Source organism: Quercus lobata, chromosome 4 (genome assembly GCF_001633185.2).
Source record: "Quercus lobata isolate SW786 chromosome 4, ValleyOak3.0 Primary Assembly, whole genome shotgun sequence".
In the NCBI taxonomy this organism is placed as follows: Eukaryota; Viridiplantae; Streptophyta; class Magnoliopsida; order Fagales; family Fagaceae; genus Quercus; species Quercus lobata.
This window is the reverse complement of record NC_044907.1, coordinates 8,256,003-8,281,438: the sequence shown is the minus strand read 5'-3', so window position 1 is coordinate 8,281,438 and position 25,436 is coordinate 8,256,003. Positions and strand designations below refer to the sequence as shown.

General features: G+C 36.0%; 2 protein-coding genes and 1 non-coding gene across 3 annotated transcripts; all 3 read left to right on the top strand.

Annotated features, from left to right (window-relative positions):
• Window positions 1-73, top strand: TRNAR-CCU. The gene has a single exon. It is a non-coding gene; the product is annotated as a tRNA-Arg (tRNA).
• A 6,566-nt stretch (window positions 74-6,639) lies between these two features.
• Window positions 6,640-14,066, top strand: LOC115986607. The gene is made up of 3 exons (XM_031109802.1): window positions 6,640-6,951; window positions 9,351-9,703; window positions 11,905-14,066. Exons 1-3 carry the CDS (start codon window positions 6,687-6,689, stop codon window positions 13,837-13,839), a joined length of 2,553 nt encoding a protein of 850 aa, XP_030965662.1. The 5' UTR covers window positions 6,640-6,686; the 3' UTR covers window positions 13,840-14,066.
• A 1,511-nt stretch (window positions 14,067-15,577) lies between these two features.
• LOC115987441 (actin-related protein 7) lies at window positions 15,578-24,875 on the top strand. Its single transcript, XM_031110979.1, has 7 exons — window positions 15,578-15,890; window positions 18,611-18,826; window positions 19,441-19,582; window positions 19,761-20,005; window positions 20,719-20,902; window positions 22,157-22,224; window positions 24,470-24,875. The coding sequence occupies exons 1-7, from the start codon at window positions 15,813-15,815 to the stop codon at window positions 24,620-24,622; spliced, it is 1,086 nt and encodes a 361-aa protein (XP_030966839.1). The 5' UTR covers window positions 15,578-15,812; the 3' UTR covers window positions 24,623-24,875.
• The last annotated feature ends 561 nt before the right edge of the window (window positions 24,876-25,436 follow it).

Here is a 25,436-nt window from a genome sequence, read left to right as displayed (position 1 = left end):
GCGCCTGTAGCTCAGTGGATAGAGCGTCCGTTTCCTAAGCGGAAGGTCATAGGTTCGATCCCTATCTGGCGCGCGCATTTTTTTATGTTTTATTTTCCCACGCAGCAAAAACGGGGCGCTTTGCTGGAGATACAATCATAAAATGGAGTGAGAATATCGATAATAAAGTTTTAATTTTGGTTAACTTATACATTTTATAACTAATTTCATCAATATATAAATATATTTTATACCTTATACAAAGCTTTAAAATTTTCCTCTCTAAAAAAAATGTTTAAAATTGAAATCTGAATTTTCTAGCTATAACTATTTTAATTTCTCTATTAAGAAAATCATTATAAACTAATAAGTAGAAAAAGTTCAAGTGAATTTTTTTCATTTTATTTTTTAAGGCCATCCACCATTTTCAACCATATATTAAATTTACGGTGTCTATTTGACCTTAAATTTTACAACTTGGGGTAAGCATTGTGTTTATAATATATATTCTAAAATAACATAACTGTAATTTATAGTATTCATTTGTATAACCTGTATTTACTTAGGTCACGTTAAAGGAAATAGTAATCTTTATTATTAGAAATAGAAGATATTATAATGAAATAACTAGTATCATCCATAACTATTAGTATATTATATATATATATATATATATATAATTTAGTACATGAATAGCTCATGCAAATGTCTTTATGATATAATTTTCAATATAAATTCATACAGTATGAAGGATTGTAATTTATATAACCCATATTAACTTAGTATATACATTTTTTTTATATAATTTAGTACAAGCTCAGCTCATGCAAATGTCCTTTTTTTTTTTTTTTTTGGGTAAACAGGAAATAGCAATAACAAGACTAAAAATAAGAGTTGGCACTGCTACGGCAGTGCCTTCGGTACACATGTCTAGCTCAGCTCGTGCAAATGTCTTTACAATATAATTTTCTATATAAATTCATACCGTATGAAGTATTGTAATTTCTCAATTTCTTAATAAGACAAGTTTTTTATTTATTTTTATTTTTTAGGAGAAGATAATAAGACAAGTATTATGTTGCAAAGTTTCTGAGATAACAATATTTTTATGTTCGATAGATGTCAATTTTCCAAAGAGCTAGCCGTGTCTATATATATTTCTCTGGGCTATGTGTTTCATTTAAATTTTTTCAATTTTTGTGAAAAGTGAATTATTGGAGGTAAAAACTAAACAACCCAAACTATTTGTTTCCTTAACTACTTAAAACCAAAGTATAGCATTTATTATTACTAAATTCTTGTTGGGGCCACATCAGCCTAGTATTTCGGTCTATTCGGTCCACTTTGATTTTATTCAGTCCATTTGGTCTTATTCAGTCCACTTCAGTCTATTCAGACTTATTCAGTCCACTTTGTCTTTATTTGGTCAATTGGGTCTTATTCGGTCCATTAGGTATTATTCCTTGGTTCCTTTAGGTCCTATTTGGTCCATTTTGCACACTTTGGCAATATTCAAGGAGAATCTGGCATTTTACTCCTTTTTAAATTTTTTTTTAGCAATATGCCCCTGTTTCTAAACTATATAGGGGCGTGCCCCTGTTTCGATACTTGATTACCTTAAAATCGAGTTTCAATTAAATACTCAATTTGTAGAAAATAGAGTTATGCCCAATTAAACTTAAAAAAAAAAAAAAAAAAATGCATGGAACTCGAGTTCCTAGAAATTGAGTTCCATACAAAAAAAAATTTAGTGTAATCGCCCCATACAAGGTTCAGGGGGCCCTATAGTATCGTTTCTAATTCCTATAGTGGTGTTTTTTTGCAAAATTTTTTTAATAAGTGTGATTACCTCATACCTGGTTCAGGAAGCTCTATAGTGGCGTTTTTTAAGCCTTATAGCGGCGTTTTCCTGCAATTTTTTTTTCTAAGTGTGATTGTCCCATAGTAGGTTGAGGGAGCCCTATAGTGGCGTTTTTTAACTTTATAGTAGCGTTTTAAAGCCCTATAGTGGCGTTTTATAGTCTTATAGTGGCGTTTTGGAACTCGATCTCCATAAAATCGAGTTTTATGCAAATTTTTTTTAAAAAAATTTTTAAGTTTGATCGGGCATAACTCGATTTTAAGGCAATCGAGTTTTAAAACAGGGGCACGCACTTATATAGTTTGCAAACAGGAGCATATTGCCAAATTTTTTGCCAAATAGGGGCAAAAGGCTAGATTCTCCTAGTATTCAATCCACACTGGTCCTGATTGGTCTATTCTATTAACTTCGTCTTATTCGGTCTATCTGTCCACTTTGGTCTTATTTGGTCTACGTTGGTCCTATTCGGTCTTAGTTGGTCCAAGTCGGTTCTATTTAGTCAATTCTATCAACTTCGATCTTATTCGGTCTACTTTCATCCTATTCGGTCCATTCTATTCACTTAGTTCATACTCGGTCCATGTAGGTCCTATTTAGTCTATTCGGTCCACTTTGGTTTTATTCGGTCCATGTAGGTCCTATTTAGTCTATTCGGTCCACTTTGGTTTCATTCGGTCCATTTCGGTCCTATCTGGTCCATTCTCTCCACTTCGGTCAATATTCGGTCCTATTCAGTCCACTATGGTCATATTCAGTCTATTCCGTCCGCTTTGGTTTTATCCGGTCCACTTTACTCTAATTTAGTCCACTTTCGTCATATTCAGCCCATTTTGTCTGTATTGGTCCTATTCAGTCTACTTCGGTCTACTTTGGTTTTATTAGATCCTATTCGGTCCACTTTTGTTCTATTTGGTCTATGTCGGTCCTAGTCAATCTATTTAGGTCCTATTTTGCTCACTTTAAAGTGTGTTTGGTTGGAGTGAAAACAGAGAGGATGAAAAATAGGGTGGAAAATGACATTTTCTTTTATTTGGTTCAGGAGAAAAAACAAGAGAGATAGAAAATGGGGAGAAAAATAATCTCTTCGAGCCCACATTTTTTGTCCTCCCAATTTGGGAGAAAAACTAAGGAGAAAAGATGCTGAATGATGTAATTTACACAAATACCATCACTTTAATACACTCATCTACCCCTCTTTCTTTCCCACTACACCTGTGACCTAATTAACCTTTTGCCTCTTCATCCTTATCATTTTCTTAGCACCTTCACAACACAGTAACGTGAACTACTCCAGGTTCTCTCTCTCTCTCGGCCTTGTACTCATTATATTCCTCATTAATATATTGTTTCTAGTTGATTTTTTTTTTTTTGTTTCGTATGACATTCAATGACATAATGGTCAATTTATATGAACTACATTTTCCATCCTCCCCTTTTTCTCTCCAACCAAACAAAATTTTTTTCCACCTCTCCAACCAAATACACATGAGGGAAAACCAAATTTTTTCTATCTTCCCACTTTTCCAATTCTCTAACCAAAGGCCCTTAGTCCTATCCAATCGATTCAGTTAAATTGGGTCGAATTTAGTTCACTTTGGTGCATTGGGTCTCATTCAGTGCACTTAGTCCATTTTTGTGCACTTACAAAAGGTAAAATGGGTTTGGCTCAAGTGCTCAACACCTCTCTATCATGCCTCAATCTTAAGGTCTAATCGACACAAACCAATCTAATTTATAGACCGATAGTGCAATAGATATAATTTAATATCTTTGACTTTACAATATGTCTTTTAAATCCATTGAGCAAGTTCTCCAATGGAACAATAAATTGAAAGAAATTGTGGTGTGTGATATTTCTTCAACTTTTAATTCAATAATTTAATAACTATCAAACTAGAGAGATTTGAAGTGTGAACATCTGTGTTAAAAACATCACTATAATACTCTTAATTATTTTTCAATTAAGATTGAGAGACACTTATGAATACATATTGTAGGGACACAATTTGTAACGACCCACAAAATAGTGTTGGGTTCACACGTTAAGGGCCCAAACAATACAATTTGTAAAGAGTGGGCTTGTGAGGCTAGGCCTTGGTCACTGGACAACGGTTTAGCCATGGTCAGCCATGGTGTCTATGAAAATTTACATGAAGGCGAATCCTAACGAGTTTAACGAGATCTTCTTTTGGTGGCAACAATGAATGGTTCCCGTTTTTTAGACCTTGTCCGAGAAGCTTCATGTCCTCTCTCCCCCCCCCCCCATTCCCCTTTGGTTCTCCTTCCCTTTTATACTAGCGTTTACCCCTCTTCTAGTGTCCACGTGTTAGCTCCATTTTCTGGGGTTGAGACTTATCCTATCAGCCCATACCTGGAGTGGTTGAGAGTAGTTGTAAAAGCTGGATAGCATGATCGAAGGCATGGACTTGTCAGACGCAGGGTTCTTTATTGCTGTGTTGACAGCTTTTTCCCTAAACCTGCTCCTGTACTGAGCTCGTCTTTTTTCTTTGGGTGTCCTATAGGATGTTGAGCGTGAGATCGTTCTCGGCCACATCCTTGGGCTTTTTTGGGGCTTTCATTATGTGTCCTTGGTAATAGGTCTTTTCGGCTTGGGTCTTGGGCCCTAATGTAAAGTGGGCCGGGACCACCAATTCTCTGGCCCTACACATATATTATTTATTTTTTGATTGAAAGATAGAACTTAGGAAAAAATAGGTAACTAACATTAATTCCTCAACTATCTAGTTAATAGGTTCAGTTTTGAAACTAACTGTTTTTCTAGCATCTCAAGTCTTTTAAACTTGATTTTGGCCAATAAATCGACCATTAAACACTCGATTTCTATGCTCTAATTATTGCCGACGTCGATTTCTATGCTCTAATTATTGCCGACGTGGCAAACTTTGCCATGTGTACACATAGAAATCGAGTCTTAGAGACTCGATTTCTAAGCGTTATAACCATTGACAAACCAGGAGGAACCAGAACATCAGGAAGAAAGCAGAAGAAAAAAAAAAGAAAAAAAACCCAGAAATAGAAAGAGGGATCGGCTTCAAATCGGAGTGGGTCGCGCGACCCAGGCGCCTGGACGACCCAGGGGACCCAGGCGCCTGGGTCGCGCGAGCCCAGGCGAGACCCCGGCGACGCGCGGCCTGGGTCGCGCGAGCCCAGGCGAGACCCAGCTTTTTCTCTCCCTCTGATCTGCCTCTAAGCTCTGATCTGAGCCTTTGGGATGGTGCTGCCTGGGCTTGCGTGACCCAGCTCTTTCTCTCCCTCTGATCTGCCTCTAAGCTCTGATCTGAGCTTTGGGATTGATTCTAAAATTTGTTTTTTTTGGGCCAAAATGGCCAACTAGCCCTAAAATCCTAAGTATATAGTTAGTTGGCTTTGTTTAGAAACATAATAGCTTACTAGCATCTCGAGTCTCAAAGACTCGATTTTGGCCTTCAAAATCGAGTCTTTGAGGCTCGATTTGTAGCTTGGATCAGCTCTGATGTGGCAGAGGTGCCACTTGGCATCCACATGGAAATCGAGTCTCTAAGACTTGATTTCTAACGCCTATGGCTAACACCAACTCAGACCAAACACCAGAGCATCAGAGGAAAAACCCAAACACCAGAGCATCAGAGGAAAAACCCAGAGAAAAAAAAGAAGAGCATCAGAGGAAAAACCCAGAGAAAAAAAAAAGAAAAAAAGAAAAGAAAACCAGAAACAGAAAGGGAGAGAAGATCGAGATCGGAGACCAGGCGCGCGCGGCATGACCAGAAACTGACCAGCGACCCAGGCTCGCGCGAGACCCAGGCGGCCTGGGGCTCGCGCCGGCCAGCGTCGCGCGCGGCCAGGGGTCGCGCGCGGCCTGGGGCTCGCGCGAGCCTGGGTCGCGTGCGACGCTGGCCGGCGCGAGCCTCAGGCCGCGCTGGTGAGGTTTAGCGGTGAGGTTCTCTCTTTCTCTCCCTCTGATCTGATCTGAGTAGCGGTGAGTTTCTCTTTCTCTCCCTCCCTCTGATCTGATCTGATCTGCGTAGAGGTAAAGTTTCTTAAATTGGTTTTGGGTATTTCTGGCACGTACAGACTTAGAATGTTTTAAAAAAATTTTGGATTAGAAATCGAGTCTCTAAGACTCGATTTCTATGTGGATGCCAAGTGGCAACTCTGCCACATCAGAGTGGTCTAAGCTACAAATCGAGCCTCAAAGACTCGATTTTGAAGGCCAAAATCGAGTCTTTAAGACTCGAGATGCTAGTAAGCTATTATGTTTCTAAACAAAGCCAACTAACTATATACTTAGGATTTTAGGGCCAGTTGGCCATTTTGACCTTTTTTTTTGGGTATTTTGGGTTATCTATGAGAGTTGAAGTTTTTTAAAATTTTTTTGAGTTAGAAATCGAGTCTCTAAGACTCGATTTCCAGCTAGGCTCCACATGGAAAAAAAATCCACATCGGAGGTGGTCAATTCATGAAAATCGAGTCTCAAAAACTCGATTTATGGGCCCTAAATCGAGTCTTTGGGACTCGAGATGTTAGGAAAAAAATTAGTTTCAAAACTGAACCTATTAACTAGATAGTTGAGAAATTAATGTTAGTTACCTATTTTTCCCTAGAACTTATGAATATATATTTCATCAATTACAAAACTTATATTTTCCTTTAAAAAAAAAAATTACAAAACTTGTGTAGTTTTTATTTATTTTTTTGAGAGGTTAACTTGGTAGAGTTAATTTAACGCAAACCACAAATTATCCAGTCGAAAAGTAAAAAAAGAAATCTGAAAAAGATTTATATAGCAGCAGTCACACAGAGATAGAGTCACAGTCACAAAACCCAAACGCAAAGAAAACGAACCAACATGGAATCGGAAAACACCACCACCACCACCGCAACAACCACCGCAGTTTCTCCGAGCTCCTCTACGAACTGGACCATCGCCGGTGGCTCTCTCGTAAATTCCGTCACTTTCGAGTCCTATCTTTCCAACGATCAAGAAGAAGAAGAAGAAGAAGAAGAAGATGAAGAAACCACCACAATCGCCAATTCAAATCCAACCACACCCGACAAATCCCCGCTTATTCTGCGCCCTCCCTCACCGGATTCGAACCCTTGCGAGATCAAAAGTACGTTCTAGAACGAAATTTCAATTCTCGCTTTTTATTTCTTTTTGGAATTAGAGTGTGTGAGTTTTCCGGGAAATTTAATTTCACGGAATGTTATATGATATGTTTTGATCTTTATTTACTTGTTTTGCTACTATACTCGTTTCTTTTCGTTAGTTGGGATATTTTCCGGGAAAACTTTTTCCTGAGGAATAAGTGTGAGTTTTCCGGGAGAATTGGTTTTGCGAATTGTTATATGATATGTTTGGATCTTTCTATACTTGTTTTGCTACTATACTCGTTTCTTTTTGTTAGTTGGGATATTTTCCGGGAAAACTTTTTCGTGAGGAATGAGTTTGAGTTTCCGGGAGAATGGGTTTCGCGAATTGTTATATGTTATGTTTGGATCTTTCTATACTTGTTTTGCTACTATACTCGTTTCTTTTGGTTAGTTGGGATATTTTCCGGGAAAACTTTTTCCTGAGGAATGAGTGTGAGTTTCCGGGAGAATTGGTTTCGCGAATTGCTATATGTTATGTTTGGATCTTTCTATACTTGTTTTGCTACTATACTCGTTTCTTTTTGTTAGTTGGAATATTTTCCAGGAAAATTTTTTCTGAGGAATGAGTGTGACTTTCCGGGAGAATTGGTTTCGCAAATTGTTATATGATATGTTTGATCTTTATTTACTTGTTTTGCTACTATACTCGTTTCTTTTTGTTAATTGGAATGTTTTCCGGGAAAATTAAGTACATGAATGGTTGTCTGTTCTGTTTGGAGCTTTATTTCCTTGTTTTGATACTAAGAAGTTTGGATCGGATTGGTGAATTTGTGTTAGTGAAAGTTTTGGGTTAACTCTCTGTTTGGTTATTGAGAAAATAAAGGAAAAGGAAATTTAGTTTTTTGAGTTTTTAGGAATTTTTTTGAAGAAATTTGGATAGGATTAGTGAATTTATGTTGGCAATGGTAAGGGATTAAGTAGATGAATTGTTATCTGTTCTGTTTGGACCTTTATTTACTTGTTTTGATACTAAGAAGTTTGGATGGGATTGGTGAATTTTTGTTAGTGAAAGGTCCGGGTTAATTCTCTGTTTGGTTATTGAGAAAATTAAGGAAAATAAAGAAATTTGGATAGGATTAGTGGAATTTATGTTGGCAATGGTGAAGGATTAAGTATTAACTCTCTGTTTGGTTTTTGAGAAAAGGAAGGAGTCCAAAAGTATATTTTTGAGTTTTGTATTCTTTTTGTTCATAATCTGTTCCATTTTGCTTATTTTTGTATTTTGGAGGAAGTTTGGATAGGATTAGTGAATTTATTTCAGCAAAGGTAGGTGTTTTAATTCTCTGTTTGGTTATTGAGAAAAAGATGGAAAAGAAAATTTAAAATTTTGAGCTTTTATTTTATTTTTTGAAGAAATTTGGATAGGATTAGTGAATTTTTGTTGGCAAATGTTGGGTTTTAACTCTCTGTTTTGTTCTTGAGAAAATTTTAAAATTTTGAGTTTTTATATTATTTTTGTTAGTTATCTGTTCTGTTTGAACCTTACTTTTTATTTATTTAAGAAATTTGAAGAGGATGAGTGATTTTATTTTAGCAAAGGTTGGGGTTGTTACTCTCTGTTTGCTTATTGAGAAAACAAAGGAGAAGAAAATTTATGTTTATAGGTTTTTTAATTCTCTTTGTTAGACTTAGTCATCTGTTCTTTTTGCACCTTATTGTTTTTCCTTTAAAAGAAGAAGAAGAAGAAGAAATTAGGGATAGGGTTAGTGAATTTATGTTCGCAAAGATTGGGGTGCAATTCTCTGTTTGGTTGAAAAATCAAAGGAAACTAAAGTTAGATTTTGAGTTTTATGTTATTTTTGTTAGGTTTTTCCAGCATGAAAACTTTACTAAGCTTAATAGAGGATTACGTATGCTGCAATGGAATAATTAAACGAAGCATTATGGGGGTCTAGAAACATGATAAAACTTGATGATCATTTCAGCAATATTGATATTGTTTCTTTGTTATTGAATTCAACTATCAGTCGTTGAATGCACTGGTCATTTCTAGATATTTGTTCCAATTTTGTAGGTGATAAAGCATAGAAGCAATTTCTATGAGGTAGTTTGAAGCAATTTCTATGTTTTGGGACTTTTCTATTCCACTCCCCAAAAACCACAATCTCTCTGTTTGATTATATTTCTATGAGGTAGTTCCTTTTTTTTTTAACAAGTATAATTACTTATAAAAGATATAGAAGCAATTTCTATGACTTCAAAAATTGGGTAAAATTGGTTGGGTTTGTTAAGTAGCTCTTGACGTACAAACATCCTCCAAAAACTTTATCGATTTATCTTCTAGTGAAAGTAGAAGAGAAAATTGCTTGGAACCTTGCACATTATCCTCATAAATGATATAGAACTTCTTGCACTACAGTTGGTTTCACGCAAAAGCATGAGGTGAGGCAGGTTTATGTTCGAAGTACTGCTCGAGTCTATGAGATATACTATGAATCTGGCCCACAGAAAGACAATGAGTATCTGTGTACTGTTCGCTGCGGTATTGCTGCCAGAGATGAGGAAGTGCTCACAACTGACATTAAAGATGTTACTGCCAATCTGGATGGGCCTAGAAAAGGTGTCGGTGAAGAAGAGATAAAAAATGGTAGTAATTTGACTACCAATGAAGATGGCTGGGTTGAAGTGAAAGCCCCTTGTGGTCCTGTGGTTGAGAATAAAACCATCGCTGTGCCATCAAAGGCTGATAGCATGGAATGGACAAGCAAACAGGTATGCTGATGACTATTCATGTACTTATTCAAGTATTTTCTGTCCTCATTTTATGCTATTGAAATGGTGGCCAGAGTGTCTTGATATATATCGCTTGCCTGCATGTGTATACACTTTTGTCCCCTCCCCAAGAAACACAAAGGAAAAATTACAAAAAATAAAAGAGGAAACATGTTCTCTTCACATATGTCCTAGTTAGCAATAGGATCAAAGCAGACGAACAGTGCAGATGATCAAAATTTCAACTCACGAGGACATTGTTTTGGTTAATTTATTTTTGGATAAGGTAATTTCCTTAAGTTTTATGGATGGCATAATTGAAGTCCATCCCATTAATTAACCGCCATGGAATCAAAAATGGAAAACTTAAATTATCATAGTGATGTAGGAGGCAATGAGAAGACAAACTTGTTATATTTTATTTGATTTTAAGTCTCAAGGGCAATTTTGTAATTTCATAATATTCTGGAATGGGCTTTGTTAACAGTCCATTAGATCTTCTTTTGGGTTTTATTTAGGTTTGGTTAATTAGTTGGGCTTAGTAGTAAAAGCCTATGGAGTAAGTCCAAGTGTTATTAGGGTTTTTAAGAAATCCTAGTGCTATTAGGATTAGTTTTAGTCTTCTATTTAAAGAGTTGTAGTACTTTCTATTGAGTTGGTTAATTATTAATGAATTTTTTCAGAATTTAAGAGCTATGCTTCTTTATGGTTTGTGTGATGCAACCTTCTCCAAGGTGTGATGCCAAGGAACCCTAGGTGTGATGCTTAGGAAGTCTAGGTGTGATTCCTAGAATTTATCTATTTATCTTTTATTTTATTTACTGTTCACGGACCGCTGTTCAAAGCACAGGAAAAGCCGCCCAAACCTTGATTGTTCTCCTTTGTTTCATCCCTAAACCCTACTTATCCTTATTCCATTGGAAAACCCTATAACCCTATTATTTTCCAGATCTTCCCCACCAAAACCTAACCCTAAACCCACTAAACTGAAGTGTTACCAGATCTGCTCCAAGAGTTCTAAGTCAGATTTTTGTTGTTCCCCTTGTCCTACATCACATAGTATGGTTAAAAAAAAAAGAAAAATACCCCTAGCTAATCAATAGGTCCCCCCTCCCCCTACCCCAGGGCAGGTGGTGAGATCCTTGTCCAAACAGAAGTTGCAGATCACACTGTCATAGAGGCTTCATTTCTTATGAAATGAAACCTGGTGTTGATGATCCAAGGGAAAACAAGTCTCTTCTTAAGGGGGACTTCAACCAACCCTCTACCTTCCATGGCTAAAAGCCATTGCTTTTGTTAAATCCAGCCACCACTTGAACCTTTCACATAAGCCAAAGTTTTACTTTTTCACTGCAATTTCTGTTGTCAGTGTGGACTGATAGACCATTGACATCTGAGTTTTGCTCATTTGCAACCAGCAAAGCCGCTCAACAAACCTGGTTTTCCGAGGGGAACCCACACAGTGCTAAGATGACATTACAGAATATGCAATGCTCATTGCTGATAGTCGAACCTCTTCTATATGGATTTGGGGTTAGCATATGGATTCTGGTTGGGTTTGGTATTTCATTTGGGATTGGGATCCTCAGATTTGGATTAACAGATGGAATGAAGTTCAAGTTGGATTCTCTGATGGTGGTTTTGAGTTTGTAAATATAGGACTTGTAGATAAAAAGGAAGTGAAATATTACGGTTGAGAAGAGGAGGAGGAGGAGGAGGAGGAGGATAAATGACATAAATCTTTTAATTTCAAACCCATCCCCCCTCCCTTGAGATGAAGCAATTTTTTTTTTTTAATGGTAAGGGTATAATTGACAATCTTCATTTTCTGTTTATGGTATCTCTTAACTGCTACTGCACTGTAATTCCAAAAAATACAAGGGAGGTAGGTGTAATTTTTGAGAATCCAGGGGAAATTTGAGTAATTTATCCTTTATTTCTTAGGCTTGTTTTACTTATCAAAAAAAATTGTTAGGCTTGTTTCCCCAAATCTGGGGAGGCTCTCTAGCCAGTTTTACTTGTCATTTTACTTATTAAATAAAGAAAAAAATTCTAGGAAGGGATACTACCAAAAGATGGAATGCTTAGGGTAATGACTATTCAAGCCTGGTTTTGCTTGCATGTTTCCCTTCAGTTTTTTCTTTTGTGCTTTTCTTCTTTTTCTTCATTATCTTTTTTTCACTTAATCTTAAAAATTTCAGGAGTTATATGAGGCTACAGCAGAGATTACTGATGCTAGTCCTTGCACATCCCTCACACTTCGTCTGCTCTCACTTCAGAGTAAAGGGTGTGTCTATGTTGATGAAGTGTTTGTGTTTGCGGATCCTGTTGATGATGCTGATTCTGAAAATCAAGAGGGTCAGATTGAAAACTCAGCTGGAAGTTCTCTTATGGCCATGCTTGTACCTACCCTTTTGCAGTTTTCCAAGTCGACTGAACGCACTACTGATACAAGGGAAATGCAGAAATTCCCAGAGTCTGGTTCAAGATCAACTGATCCAACAACTTTTGCTGCTAAAATTCCGCAGGAAGGAAAATCCAGCATAACTGTCCATCAAGATGTCAAGTTGCAAGAAGTGAATGGTGATGGTGCTGGTCCAGCTCAGTTACAGAACCCTCCACAAGTTCCTGTTTTAGAAATCAAGCCTGATAACCCGCCATATACTCATCTTGAAAGAGCCATGGACCAACTTGTTTCTCGAGTGGCCAGAATTGAAGATCTTTTTTTGAGGTTTGAAGAAAACATGCTGAAGCCCATAGGCAGCATTGAGGCAAGACTCCAGAGAGTAGAGCAGCAACTTGAAGTGCTAAACAAGAAATCAGAGAATTCTGAATTGCCATCTCACTCAAGAATTTGTGCTCCTGAATTTTCTAGCAATGAATCAGTTACCAACTCCTTTTACAGTAGTGTAAATGGTTGTCTTAATTATATTTATGGGTCATTTGAATCAGATAAGAAGGATTTTTGTTCAGATGCCATATCCATCCCTTTTAATGATACGTCTGATTCAGTAAATGCTACTTTGGTGGTCCCAAGTCTAGTAGTTACAGCTCCTGAGTTTTCAAATGTTGATGATGAGGAAGAAAATTTGGCGTCAGAATCAGTGACAAGTCCTTTAAAGGATAAACCAAAGCAAGTTGTGTCAATTGATGATGCTTTGGCATCAGCACTGGCAGGATTTGTATCTTCAACTTCAATTCAGCCTCCATCATATACTCAAACTCTTGCAGTTAAAGCCCCTGAGTTTGCAAATGAAGAAGATGGAAATGACGATAAAAAAGATTCAGCTAGAGTTCAATGTGAAATAGATACAGATCATTCAGTTTCTTATGATAAAACAGATGGGGCACAGAGCATGAAAGATTCAACTTCATCCGATACTTCTTTAGAGGGTGAAAGGAATGTGACTAGATCTCTTAATGATGACTACTCAGAGAAGACAACTGAGTGGGCTCACAACGAATGCCAGAACTATGACAGAGGAGAAGACAATTGTCAGGCCACAGGAATTGACACTGGTGTCTCTTCAGCTGAACCTGATGTGGCAAGAACGGATTCCTATCAGATAGTGAAGGAAAATGAAATTGAAGAAGTGAGCAATGAGATAAGTGACATGTCAGTTCCTGATAATACTAATATTTCAAATGGTGTGCTTCCAAGTCAGACTGAGAATGTCTCTGATACTACCCAGGAAGGAGCTGTTGCAAGCTTGGAATTAGTTGCTGCTACTGAAAGCAAAAAGTCTGGATCTGACATTCTGCGGAAAGTTCTTGAATTTTCTTATGCTTCTGCAGTGGATTTCAAGACTCCAGTTCTGGATGTGAAATTTGCATCTCAGGAAAATTCTAAGACTTGGACTACCCTTGAAGCTCTTTTGACTGACATGCAGAAATTAAGTATTGAACCTCCTGTCATTGAGGATACTGGTGACAATGATTCCTCCATTGGCGAGCAATCCAGCTTAATTTTGGTGGAGGATGGTGAACCATCAGCTTCTGCAACCAATGGCCATTTTTCACTGGATACAAACTACTGTAATTTAATGGACGTGGCTTTGATCACCGAGGGCGAAAGCCTGCAGGATTATCGTCCATGCTGCTGCAGCCATGAATCGTTTGCAGCAAGTCTGATATGATACAGTATTAAAGTTATTTGGTTTTGTATATAAATTTGGTTTAGGCAAGCAATTGATGTATGCTGATTACCATTTGTATACTTTTTTTTCCTCTTCTTTGACCCGTTTTCATTTCTACTTAACTATTCCAGTGTAACTTAAATGTCTAATACTTTTTGACCATGGACCATGCTCAAGAACTTGGTATGCTCCTAGAAAGTTTAATCAACAGAAAATTGTAGGAGTTTTACTGAGAAATATAGTATGAAAAGAAAAAGAATTAAAAAATGAGTGAAATGGAGGAATTCAACCTCAGCGGGAATTAGTTTATAGCAACCTGTAGTTTTTATCAATTGCATTCAAAGTAAAGTTAGACCTAGTGCCGTTCTTTATCATTTGGATCATTACTCAGCACAAAGCTTTCACAATTTTAACAGTCTATTAGTGGTGGTTTCGTGTGTAAGTATTGTAATCTAGTCATAAGCTTACACCAAAATATATTGTGAAATTAGGTGTGTTCATACATGAATTGATTAGATAATTTATCTTCAATAATATTTATAGGGAAATGTTAACAAGCATTGCAAGGTGCTTGTTGAGATTTCCCTTTTTGGGTCTCATTTAAAAAAAGAAAGAAAAAAAGTTGTCAAAACCCAAAACCTGAAAAGTTGCCGCAATATGTGTTGTTAACAGGCACCGTAAGGTGCCTGTTAACACAACCCATATTCATATACTTTTAGATTAGGGAGTTAAGATGCAGGCCGTATTTGACCCATAAACATTTACACATAGGCTTCATTGAACCTGAAAGATTATTGAGTCAAAAAACTTGAAATTTTTGCCCATATAAAGACTCTTTTCCAACTTTTACAAAATTGAGAGCAATTTACCTTCAATTGCAGGTGCAACCTTAGTAGTTTAAGAGCCCATTTGGATAGGTGTTTTTGTAGAGGAAACACATGTTAACAAGTTAAATGCAAAAAAGGAAATCGTTTGATAGTGTAATTTTAGCCGAATTGCGTTTACAAATCACACCATATCTACAGTTTAAAAAATGCAGATTTTTAGAGTTTTTTTTCAATTCGAGCTATTCAATCACCAAAATTGTAATTATTAACTGCACTTTTAAAAAAAAAAAGAAAATTTCAAAAAAATCTGTTTTAAGGTCATGGCAAATACAACCTAAGTTTTCAATAATAATAAAAAAGAAGTAAATTAAGTATTATTATTTATAAAAAAAAAGAGAAAAAATATTAGAGTAAATTGCAAATTACATCCTTAAAGTTTGGGGGTGTTTGAATTTTACATCTTGAAGTTTCAAAATTTGGATTTTACTTCCTCAAGTTTGGAGGTATTTAACTTTTACGCCCTAACATTTCAGAATTCAGATTTTACCCTTTAAATTTTAGGCGCGTTTGAATTTTACTTCTTAAAGTTTTGGGACATTTGGATTTTATACCCCAAAACCTCCTAAAGTTCAGAATTTAGAGTGTAAAATCCAAACACTCCAAATTTAAAGGTAAAATTCATATCCCAAAACTTTAAAGAATAAAATTCAAACACCCCTAAATTTTATGGGTTGAATTTAAAATTTACTCAAAATATTACTATTAAATTTTTTCAGACTCACCGTTATTACTTATTACTCTTCTCCTATAAATAAAAAAATAAAAAAAACACATAAAAAAGAGTCAAACAAACAAAGACTACCAGGGCACCGAAGAAAGAACAAGTACCAAAAAAAAAAAAAAAAAAAAAGTGTTATTATCATTAGATTCAAATTGTTCAGTTCATCCCGCTAAATACAACTAAAAAAAAAGCCATTCTCTTTTTTTATTTTATTTTCTCGCTTCCCAAACAAAACGCTAATAGAAAGCTTTGAACCGGAGCTATTATTGTAATTTATATATATATATATATATATATATACAAGCTCAAAAGCTTTTAGGGTTTTGGATTTGGTTTTTTCTTTTTGATTCAAACGGAAACTTTAGATGGAGGCTGCGGTGGTCGATGCCGGCTCCAAGTTCCTCAAAGCCGGTCCTGCCATTCCCGATCAAGCTCCTTCCATGGTACTCTAAAGCTTTAACCTTTTTTTTTTTTGGTTGTTTGGTTGCTGAGAAAGTTGTGGAAAGGAAAATAGAGGAAATTGAGTTGAAAATTTATGTTTCTCATTGTTTTTGGTGAGCTTAGGGTTAGTGGAGTGTGAAGTTCTTTTTATTACTGTAGATAATTGAAAGAGAGGGTTTTTTTTTTGGGTTTACTGTTTTTGTTGATGCGAAATTCGTGTGAGAGGGCTTGCTGAATGGGGAATGATGTTTGGTTGGTTAGGAAATTGGATTGAAAGAGAGGGAAAGGAAGGAAATTTGGGGTTTTGAGTTGACAGGAAGGGAAAGTAATTGTTTTTAGCGTTGGATTTTCTTTGTGTTTGGTTGCTGAGAAAGTTTTAGAAAAGAAAGTAGAGAAATTGAGTTGAAGCTATGAAGTTGTTTTGGTGAGCTTAGGATTAGCGGAGTGGAAGTTGAGATTTTTTCTTTTGGTTTACTGTTTTTGTTGATGTGAAATTCGTGTGAGAATGTTTGTTGAATGGGGAATCATGTTTGGTTGATTAGAAAATTGGGTTGAAAGAGAGGAAGAGGAAGAAAGTTTGGGGTTTTGAGCTGACAGGAAGGGGAAGTAGTTGTTTTTAGGAATGGCTTTTCTTTGTGTTTGGTTGCCGAGAAAGTTGTAGTAAAGAAAGTAGAGGAAATTGAGTTGAAGCTTTGAAGTTGTTTTGGTGAGCTAAGGGTTAGTGGAGTGTGAAGTTCTTTTCGTTATTATTGATAATTGAAAGAAAGGTTTTTTTTTTTTTTTTTGGGTTTACTGTTTTTGTTGATGTGAAATTCGTGTGAGAAGGTTTGTTGAATGGGGAATCATGTTTGTTTGGTTACAAAATTGGAGAAAGGAGAGGAAAAGGAATGGAATTTGGGGGTTTTGAGCTGACAGGAAGGGAAAGTAGGTTTTTAAATTTGGGTTTTGGTTGCTGAGAAAGTTGTAGAAAAGAAAGTAGAGGAAATTGTGTTGAAAATTTATGTTTCTCGTTGTTTTTGGTGAGCTTAGGGTTAGTGGAGTGTGAAGTTCTTTCTATTACGTTAGATGATTGAAAGAGAGTTTTTTTTTTTTTTTTTTTTTGGGTTTACTGTTTTTGTTGATGTGAAATTTGTGTTAGAATGTTTGTTGAATGGGGAATGATGTTTGGTTGGTTAGAAAATTGGGCAAAGGAGAGGAAAAGGAAGGAAATTTGGGGTTTTGAGTTGACAGGAAGGGGAAGTAGTTGTTTTTAGGGTTGGATTTTCATCGAGTTTGGTTGCTGAGAAAGTTGTAGAAAAGAAAGTAGAGGAAATTGAGTTGAAGCTTTGAAGTTGTTTTGGTGAGCTTAGGGTTAGTGGAGTGGAAGTTCTTTCCATTATTATTGATGATTGAAAGAGAGGTTTTAAAATTTTTTTTTTTTGGTTTACTGTTTTTGTTGGTGTGAAAGTGAAATTCATGTGAGAATGTTTGTTGAATGGGAAATCGTGTTTGGTTGGTTAGAAAATTGCGTTGAAAGAGAGGAAAAGGAAGGAAATTTGGGGTTTTGAGCTGACGGGAAGAAAAAGTAGTTATTTTTAGGGTTGGCTTTTCTTTGTGCTTGGTTGCTGAGAAAGTTGTAGAAAGGAAAATAAGGGAATATGAGTTGAAGTGTTATTTTCTTGTTGTTTTAGTGAGTTAGGGTTAGTTGAATGTGAAGTTCTTTCTATTACTGTAGATACTTGAAAGTGAGATTTTTTTTGTTTACTGTTTTTGTTAATGTGAAATGAATACCTGATGAGCTAAATTCGTGTGGGAAGGTTTATTAAATGGAGGATTATGTTTGGCTGGTTAGAAAATTGGGGAGAAAGAGAGGAAAAGGAAGGAAGTTTTGGGGTTTTGAGTTGACAGGAAGGGAAAGTAGATGTTTTTAGGGCTGGGTTGAGAGTGTGGTTTTTGTTTTAGTTTCTGTTTGGTCGCTGAGAAAGTGAGGAATAGAAAGGAGTAGAATGTTTGGATAATTGAGGTCCCTCATGTACAAAGGATGTGTATACAAAGTACTTCTTAAAGAGAGAGTCTATAAAGTCTACAATTGAATAAATATTACTTGTCCCTGAGGATGAGAGACCATTCAGACAAGCTCAAGTGAGATCCCTACACCATTAAATGTATGAATTGTTCCTCCACCATATTTTCCACTTTGGTGTAATTGGAGAGATGATGATCAACCTGTATTAAAGCCAAATAGTTGTACTAGGTTAGGCAGAGCGGAGGTCAGTGAGGTTTATTCACTCCTTGTTTGGTTTCTTAGAAAACTGAGGTACATAGAAGAAAAGTGTTTCTATCATATGTTGGTTTATGGAAAATACTGAAGTAAGGCTACCTGTTCTATTGGAGATAGATGGGTGAAGGCTTTTGCTTAATCTTGGCATGGTTGCTGACAGAGGCTGGGAAAAAAAGATTTTTTTTTTTTTTTGGTTGAATATTGTGTTTTATTACTCTCTGAAACTTGGTAGTTGTGGCTATCCTCTTGGATTTCTGTCCACCACCTAACACTTCCTTTTAGAAGCTGTTCTACTTAGAACCATATTCACTTGTGATTGCTCATGTACATTTGTGTTGTCTTTGGAGCGTTGTCATTACATGATATGTTTTGTGTTGGCTCTGTCTCTGCATGTAAGGAGTGTTCATATGTTCTTGACTTGAGGCAGTTTTGTAACTCTTTATTTTTTCCTATGTGATCCAGATAATTCCTACCCAAATGAAACGCATGCCTGAAGATGGATCAATGGATGATAGTTCATTGTCTGAGGAAATTATTATTGATCCAGTTGTTCGAGGTTACATTAGAGACTGGGATGCCATGGAAGATCTGTTGCACCATGTTCTATATTCTGGTCTTGGATGGGAGATGGGCAATGAAGGACAAATATTATTTACAGATCCCCTTTCTACCCCCAAGGTGAGGAATTTTTTTTACTTGTTTCTTGTCAAACTCTTTGTTGTTTTCTTATTATTATTTTTATAATTCATATTATCAACTCCAATATTATTATCATTTTAGTTAATGAGATTATTGAATAAGACATGTCATTCTTGCTGCACATTCTATATGGATGACTATCAGAGTTGATATCACCATCACTCACATGCCATCATGTGCACTTGACCACAACACCTCCAAACAAACAATATTGGCAGTGCATAGGGGTGGGGATTGTCTTTTAAGAATCTCTACCTTGTATATCAGCCCTTGCGAATCATTAATGGTTGATTGTTGGCCATTTCAGTGTGCATGTGCACATGCTTAATATGGATTGTCTTTCTGTGATGGAGGGGGGTTTTTTGATTGGGTTGGAGAGGGTTTATGTGGTATTATGACGCTGTTAAGCGGTTTTCAATCATTAAAACCCACTTCTCAATACGTTTCCTTTTCTTCTCTCTACAATGAAATTCGCCAACATCAAATATTCCAAATTTCTGTTATTTATTTATTTATTTATTTTAATATATATATATATATATATAATAAGATTAGCCTTTTGAAATTGAAAAAGTACATAATTGTTTTTGCAGGCTGTCAGAGAACAATTGGTGCAGCTGATGTTTGAAACGTTCAACATCTCAGGCTTTTATGCATCAGAGCAAGCAGTGTTATCACTATATGCCGTTGGACGTATCTCAGGATGCACTGTCGATATTGGTCATGGAAAGATAGGTATATGTAACTTAAAGTCTGAAACTTCTTAGTGTTCTATAGGAATGCTTGGCATGCCTGTGTGAATCAGTACGTAGTGAGAGGATTGGAGACTTTTTGGTCCACTGGCTAAGAAAACCACAATTGAACATTTGAGCTGACTGATTTTTTTTTTCCCTCTTCTTTTGGCTTTAACCAGATATTGCTCCAGTAATTGAAGGTGCCGTTCAGCATATTGCCTCTAGAAGATTTGAAATTGGAGGTATTGATTTGACAAAGTTACTTGCTCAAGAGCTTCACAAATCTAATCCGCTAGTTAATATCAGCATGTCTGATGTTGAGAAAATAAAAGAGCAATATTCGTGTTGTGCGGATGATGAACTTGCTTATGACAAGACCAAAAATTCATGCCAGATAGAGAAGCATACCCTTCCTGATGGACAGGTTTGTGTTCAAGGTTTTCTAACTTATGATGTAATGCATCTGATTTATAATTAATTCATTTGGGGTAGCCTTGTGTTTTTCTGAGCCTTCTAGAACCAAATTTACATAATTCCAGAACAGTGTCTTGATTAACTTACTATGCAAAATGGACTCTCTCTTTCTCTTTGTGTGTGCGCGCGCGTGCGCATGCTTGGTACTTTTATTTTTATTTTTATTTAGTTTGGAACTTATTGATTAATGAAAGATAGCAAAATGAAGTGTTTGTAAGTGCACTAAATGCCGTGAAAGGAACGGATTATAAAAATAGGAAATAGCTTTAGTTTAATGAAAATTGAGCCTTAGTAAAATGAATTATAAAAACAGGAAGTAGCCAACTTTGAATGGTTGAGATGAGGATATGTTGAAGTGAGTACATGATACTCTCTCTTTTTCTTGCATCTTTGAAATTACACTCCTTAACTTTATTCTAACTTAATTCTCTTAATTGATTTGTTTTCATTGAGAATCATTATCTTTTATAAATTCAAATTTAATCACAAAATTCGCAAGATAGGTAGGTCAAATACGTTATTTATATATCAAATGTAATCTACCCATTGGCTGTAAATGCTTCCCAAGTTCTTCAATGAACTGTATGCTTTATGACAGGTATATTTAGTTTAAGTGTGTCAGCATGTTATACATCTAAAACATAACACTTGGTTATTATTCAGGTGATAACGATTGGAAGAGAGAAATATACTGTTGGCGAGGCTTTATTTCAACCATCTTTATTGGGTTTAGAGGCACATGGAATTGTTGAGCAGCTAGTTCGGAGTATATCAACAGTGTCATCTGATAACCACCGGCAGCTGCTAGAAAACACTGTACTCTGTGGTGGCACTGCTTCGATGCCTGGTGTGTTTTATTTTCATTGATATGATATGGCCTCTCTCTTTCTGTCTGTCTCTCTTGGGTGCTTCTCGTTAGAAACCTCTTTTAAAATTCATTGTTTATGAAATCCTAGGAGTTTCAAATGGATCTTTACTTATTGTTAGGTATCCCTATGTGTAGGGCTCTTCTGATTTTCCTTTGAAATCTTTTCCTGATTTGGGCATACCATGCTATTTAGACTTAGATGAGAAGCAACAAGAGAGAGTACATCTATAATAACTCAGGTTACAACTTACCATATTCAACAAACAAATGTACTCTCTTTCCTCAAATTCTGTATTCCTCTTCCAATTTACCTTGCCTTGAGATGGAGAGGGAGCTCTGGAGTTATTAGACAAAATGAAATATTTATAAAGCATTTAAACTTTTTGGGTCTGGAGAAATTGACAAGTGCTAGCCTAAACTTCACAAGTGACTTTGAAAAGGTTGAAGTTCCTAGTTGCAAGCCTTTTTACTGTGCGTGTTTGAATTTGCCAAGGATTGCAGCTTCTTGAATAGTACATAGATCTCTGTGGTTTTTATGTATGCTTTCTGTAAGAAATGTTTGCATGTGTGATAATGTTAAGGGACATGTGCTGCCTGTAGTGCCATCTTTTTGGTTCCATTTGTCTTGATAAATCCTTGCACCGTTGCAGAACTTATGGTAAGGAATGTTTGTTATGGAATTGTTTTGCTTTGGGGTGGCTGAATGACCTATCTCAGTACGACTAATATGTTTTTCTGCAGTATTGATATGCTTATCAAAATAGTCTATTAATTGCCTAAAATTGATTGATATGTGAGAATTTCCCCCAACTATCCCAACCCAAGCTGGAGATAAGACCAGGTCAGATTCTAACCAGCCTGATCTGGCTCACTAAACCTATTAACCCAACACCCAACTAAAATCCAGCAAGCCCATTTTAAATAGTTAAGTCCAAACTCAATAATCCTTTTAGCTTAAACCTAATCAATAAACCAGTAAGCCCACACTATTGGTATGATCCATAAAATGTTCTGAATTTTAGGTTATTATTTTAGGTTTTATGATGGAGATGCTCCATCAAACATACATTGTAAGATAGAATATAGGAATTTATGAGCTTGGATAGTGAACTGTATTTGTGATGCAAGTCCCACCTAACATCATGTTGCCATGTGCCTTGTCAGGGACCTAGTTTATGGGGAAATTGTTGCTTGATAGTTGCTGACTGGTGGTTAAATTACTTTTGGCTGCAGGTTTTGAAGACAGGTTTCAGAAAGAAGCTAGCCTGTCCTCATCTGCTGTTCGTCCTGCTCTGGTCAAGGTAACCCATTTCATCAGAAAAGGGATTTATTAGATATTTCAATTCTTATTGTTTGTTCTTTCCTAAAAATCAAAAACTAATGTTTATAACTTCGTGCGTATCTTGTTAATGTGTTCTTGCCCAAATGGCACTTCCTTTTTCAATAGTAGTGGGATGGAGGGTGAGGCTGTAGGTTCAAGGCCAACTAGGTGCATGTGTAACTTAGGCCCTATTTGGGTTTTTTTATTTTCCATCACTCATCACTCCTCACTCAGTTTTCGTCACTCCTCACTCATCACTTAAAATACCCCAATTTCCACTACCCAACCCGTTTGGACATTGTTTTCACTTCTTTCACTCAAATATTTCAACCTTTTTGTGGGAGCCATTCCTGATCACCAAGTCAGACCCGTACCTGATCACTTAAAGCATCCCACTAACAGAAGAAGCAGCAACCTTTTTTCATTATATGTACCTCTCAAAATGGTTGCTGCTTTTTCTTCTTCTACGGCTTCTTCTTCTTCAGCTTGGTCTCTGTTTGCTCTGATGGTGAGCTCGAAGCCGCCGGCACTGTGGGGAAAAGACGATCTTGATCTGTATCCCTAAACCTAGTAAAAATCATGTGGGTTTTGTTTAATTTTAAGTTGATCTTGATGTTAAATTTTGAGTGGATCTTGAACTTCATATGTTTAGATTTCTAAGTTTAATTTTAGTGGGTTTTGTTTGTTTCTATTTGGTGGGTTTGTGTGGATAAACATGTTTGTGGGTTTGTGTTTGTGTGTTAGAGAAAAGATCATGAGAAGTGAACGAAGAAAGAAAGAAAGAGAAGAAAAAAAAAAAAACTCAGAAACCCAGTGAAAAGGAATGGAAAAAAAAGAAAAAAAAGCAACCAAACCCAGAAACCCAATGTGAAAAGGAAAGAAAAGAAGGAAAAAAGAAGAAGAAGAAGAAGAAGAAGACCAATGTGAAAGGGAAAAGAAAAGAAGAAGAAGAAGAAGACCAGTGTGAAAGGAAAACTCACCAAACCCAGTGAAAAATAAAAAAGTCAAAAGTTGCTACTGTTGTTCTGACAGTGGGTCCCTCAGTGTGTGTTTAATTACGAAAATTCCATTAGAAACTGAGTTTTGGAAACTGAAAACACCTAAAATGTGTTTTCAGTTTCCATAACTCATCACTCAAAAATTAGAGAATTGAGTGATGGAAACAAAAACCAAACAGACTTCTCAGTCGTGGATTCCACCATTTTTGAGTTATGGGTGATGGAAACAGAGTTATGAGCAATGGAAACAACAAATCCAAACAGCCCCTTACTAATTAAAAAAAAAAAATCACAGCCCATTTTTTGCTACCTTGTCTATTGAATTATACTTTTTTAACTCTATTCTACTGCTTGTGATAGTTGATTTGGACTTGAAATATAGTGTAAGCATGATTTACCTTTATTACTTATCAAAAAAAAAGAAAAAAAAGAGAGCATGATTTGCCTTGATTGCCATTGAGGTCATCTGTGATTCTCAAACCTGAATTGATGGCTATTTTTTGAGCAAAAGTTTTGGTTCACTTTTTGTTATATTTCTTGCCCTTTGCTTCTAGTGCATAAATAATCATTAAATCATTATTTCTGGAATTTTCTGTAATTTCTCATGTATAATCTGAAGTCTGGATTCTCATATCTTTCTATTATTGACAATAAGTGTTATTTTCTTGCCTTTGAAAATTTATCTTCTGAAATGTATTATTATCTACCATATTTATAATCACAAATATGGTGTTTCTGTTTAGTTTATAAAAAAGTACGCTCAAATGCTTCTATTTTAGCATTTTACAATGTTGCAACTATTGAAATGATTCTATGAAAAAGTATGCTCAAATGCAACTATTGTAACAAATGTAAATTTTGATAACCTAAGATATTTATGTGACAAATATTACTCAAAACCAGACTTTGTTAGTTAAATGGTGGAAAAATTGCAGCTTGATGTATATTAAAGAGTTCTATTGCAATGGAATCCACCGTTGGGTTCAATTGCTTTTTGTTAAATGGGTTTGCATTTGCTTGATTAGTTCCCAGGAATACCGTCAATCATGATTAGATATATTCGTATTGAGCAACATGCATTAATAATATCGAAACTAATATGGTTTATCAATTGCTTTCATTTTACTCCTCCCAGGAGTTTTACCCTAGCAAGTTTGACATAACCTTACATGTATGCTGCCTTTTTTATAATGCAAGTTCTTGTTCTAATTTTTTTGTTCATTACAGGCTCCAGAATATATGCCAGAGAATTTGACAGTGTGTTCAGCATGGGTGGGAGGTGCAATACTTGCCAAAGTTGTCTTTCCCCAAAATCAGCATATAACCAAGGCAGACTATGATGAAACAGGACCTTCCATTGTTCACCGGAAATGCTTCTGACAATATTCATCTGAACGAATTCTCAATTGTTTATTAGGTTAATCATTCCTTCTTGTATTATACCATATAATTATGTAGTAGGAAAAAAATGAGATTACTGGGTTCTGAATGTGGAAAGAAAGCCTTTTAATTACTTAGGCGATCTAACATATTGTAGTTCATTGGTTCACCTCTTTTAAAAGATTGGCTTTTTATACTCCATGTACTGCATGAATTAAATGGTTTGATAGATGTCCTTTTATTTTCCTCCTAAGTAATTCTAATGTTGGATCCATGCGATCTTATAGTTCATACCATGCTTTCCTTCAATGCAAGGGTTTTATCGACTTAAAAGGTATGGCAGCATAGAAAAAACTGTCACTTTGTGGTTTCTTTGCTGTATCAGCAAGCCATGGTAATAACTAGGAATTGAATTGGGAGTATCAAAGCTTCTAATTATCTGCTGTTAACACCAGTTCTTGTAACTTTCCTAGTGGCTTTCATTGCCCGCTGATCACCCAAGTAAATTGGCCATAATTCTCTTTGTAAATCAAGTGTTGAGACATAAAAAATGCAGTTACCGGTAATGTTGATGCACCTATGAGAAGGAATGGTTTGATTCAAGTTGAAGAAGGTGGTAATTAAGGTGATAGGAGAGGATGACTTTGAATTGGTTGGAATGTTGGAACAAATACACATGGTCGATTCCGATTAGTTTGTTCACTGTCGAGGAGACTGATTTTGTTGATAATGTACTAGTAACGTTAGCAGGTGATTGCACCTCCTGCAACTTTCCTAATCAACTTTGCACTCTTGACCACTCTAGTGGTCAAGT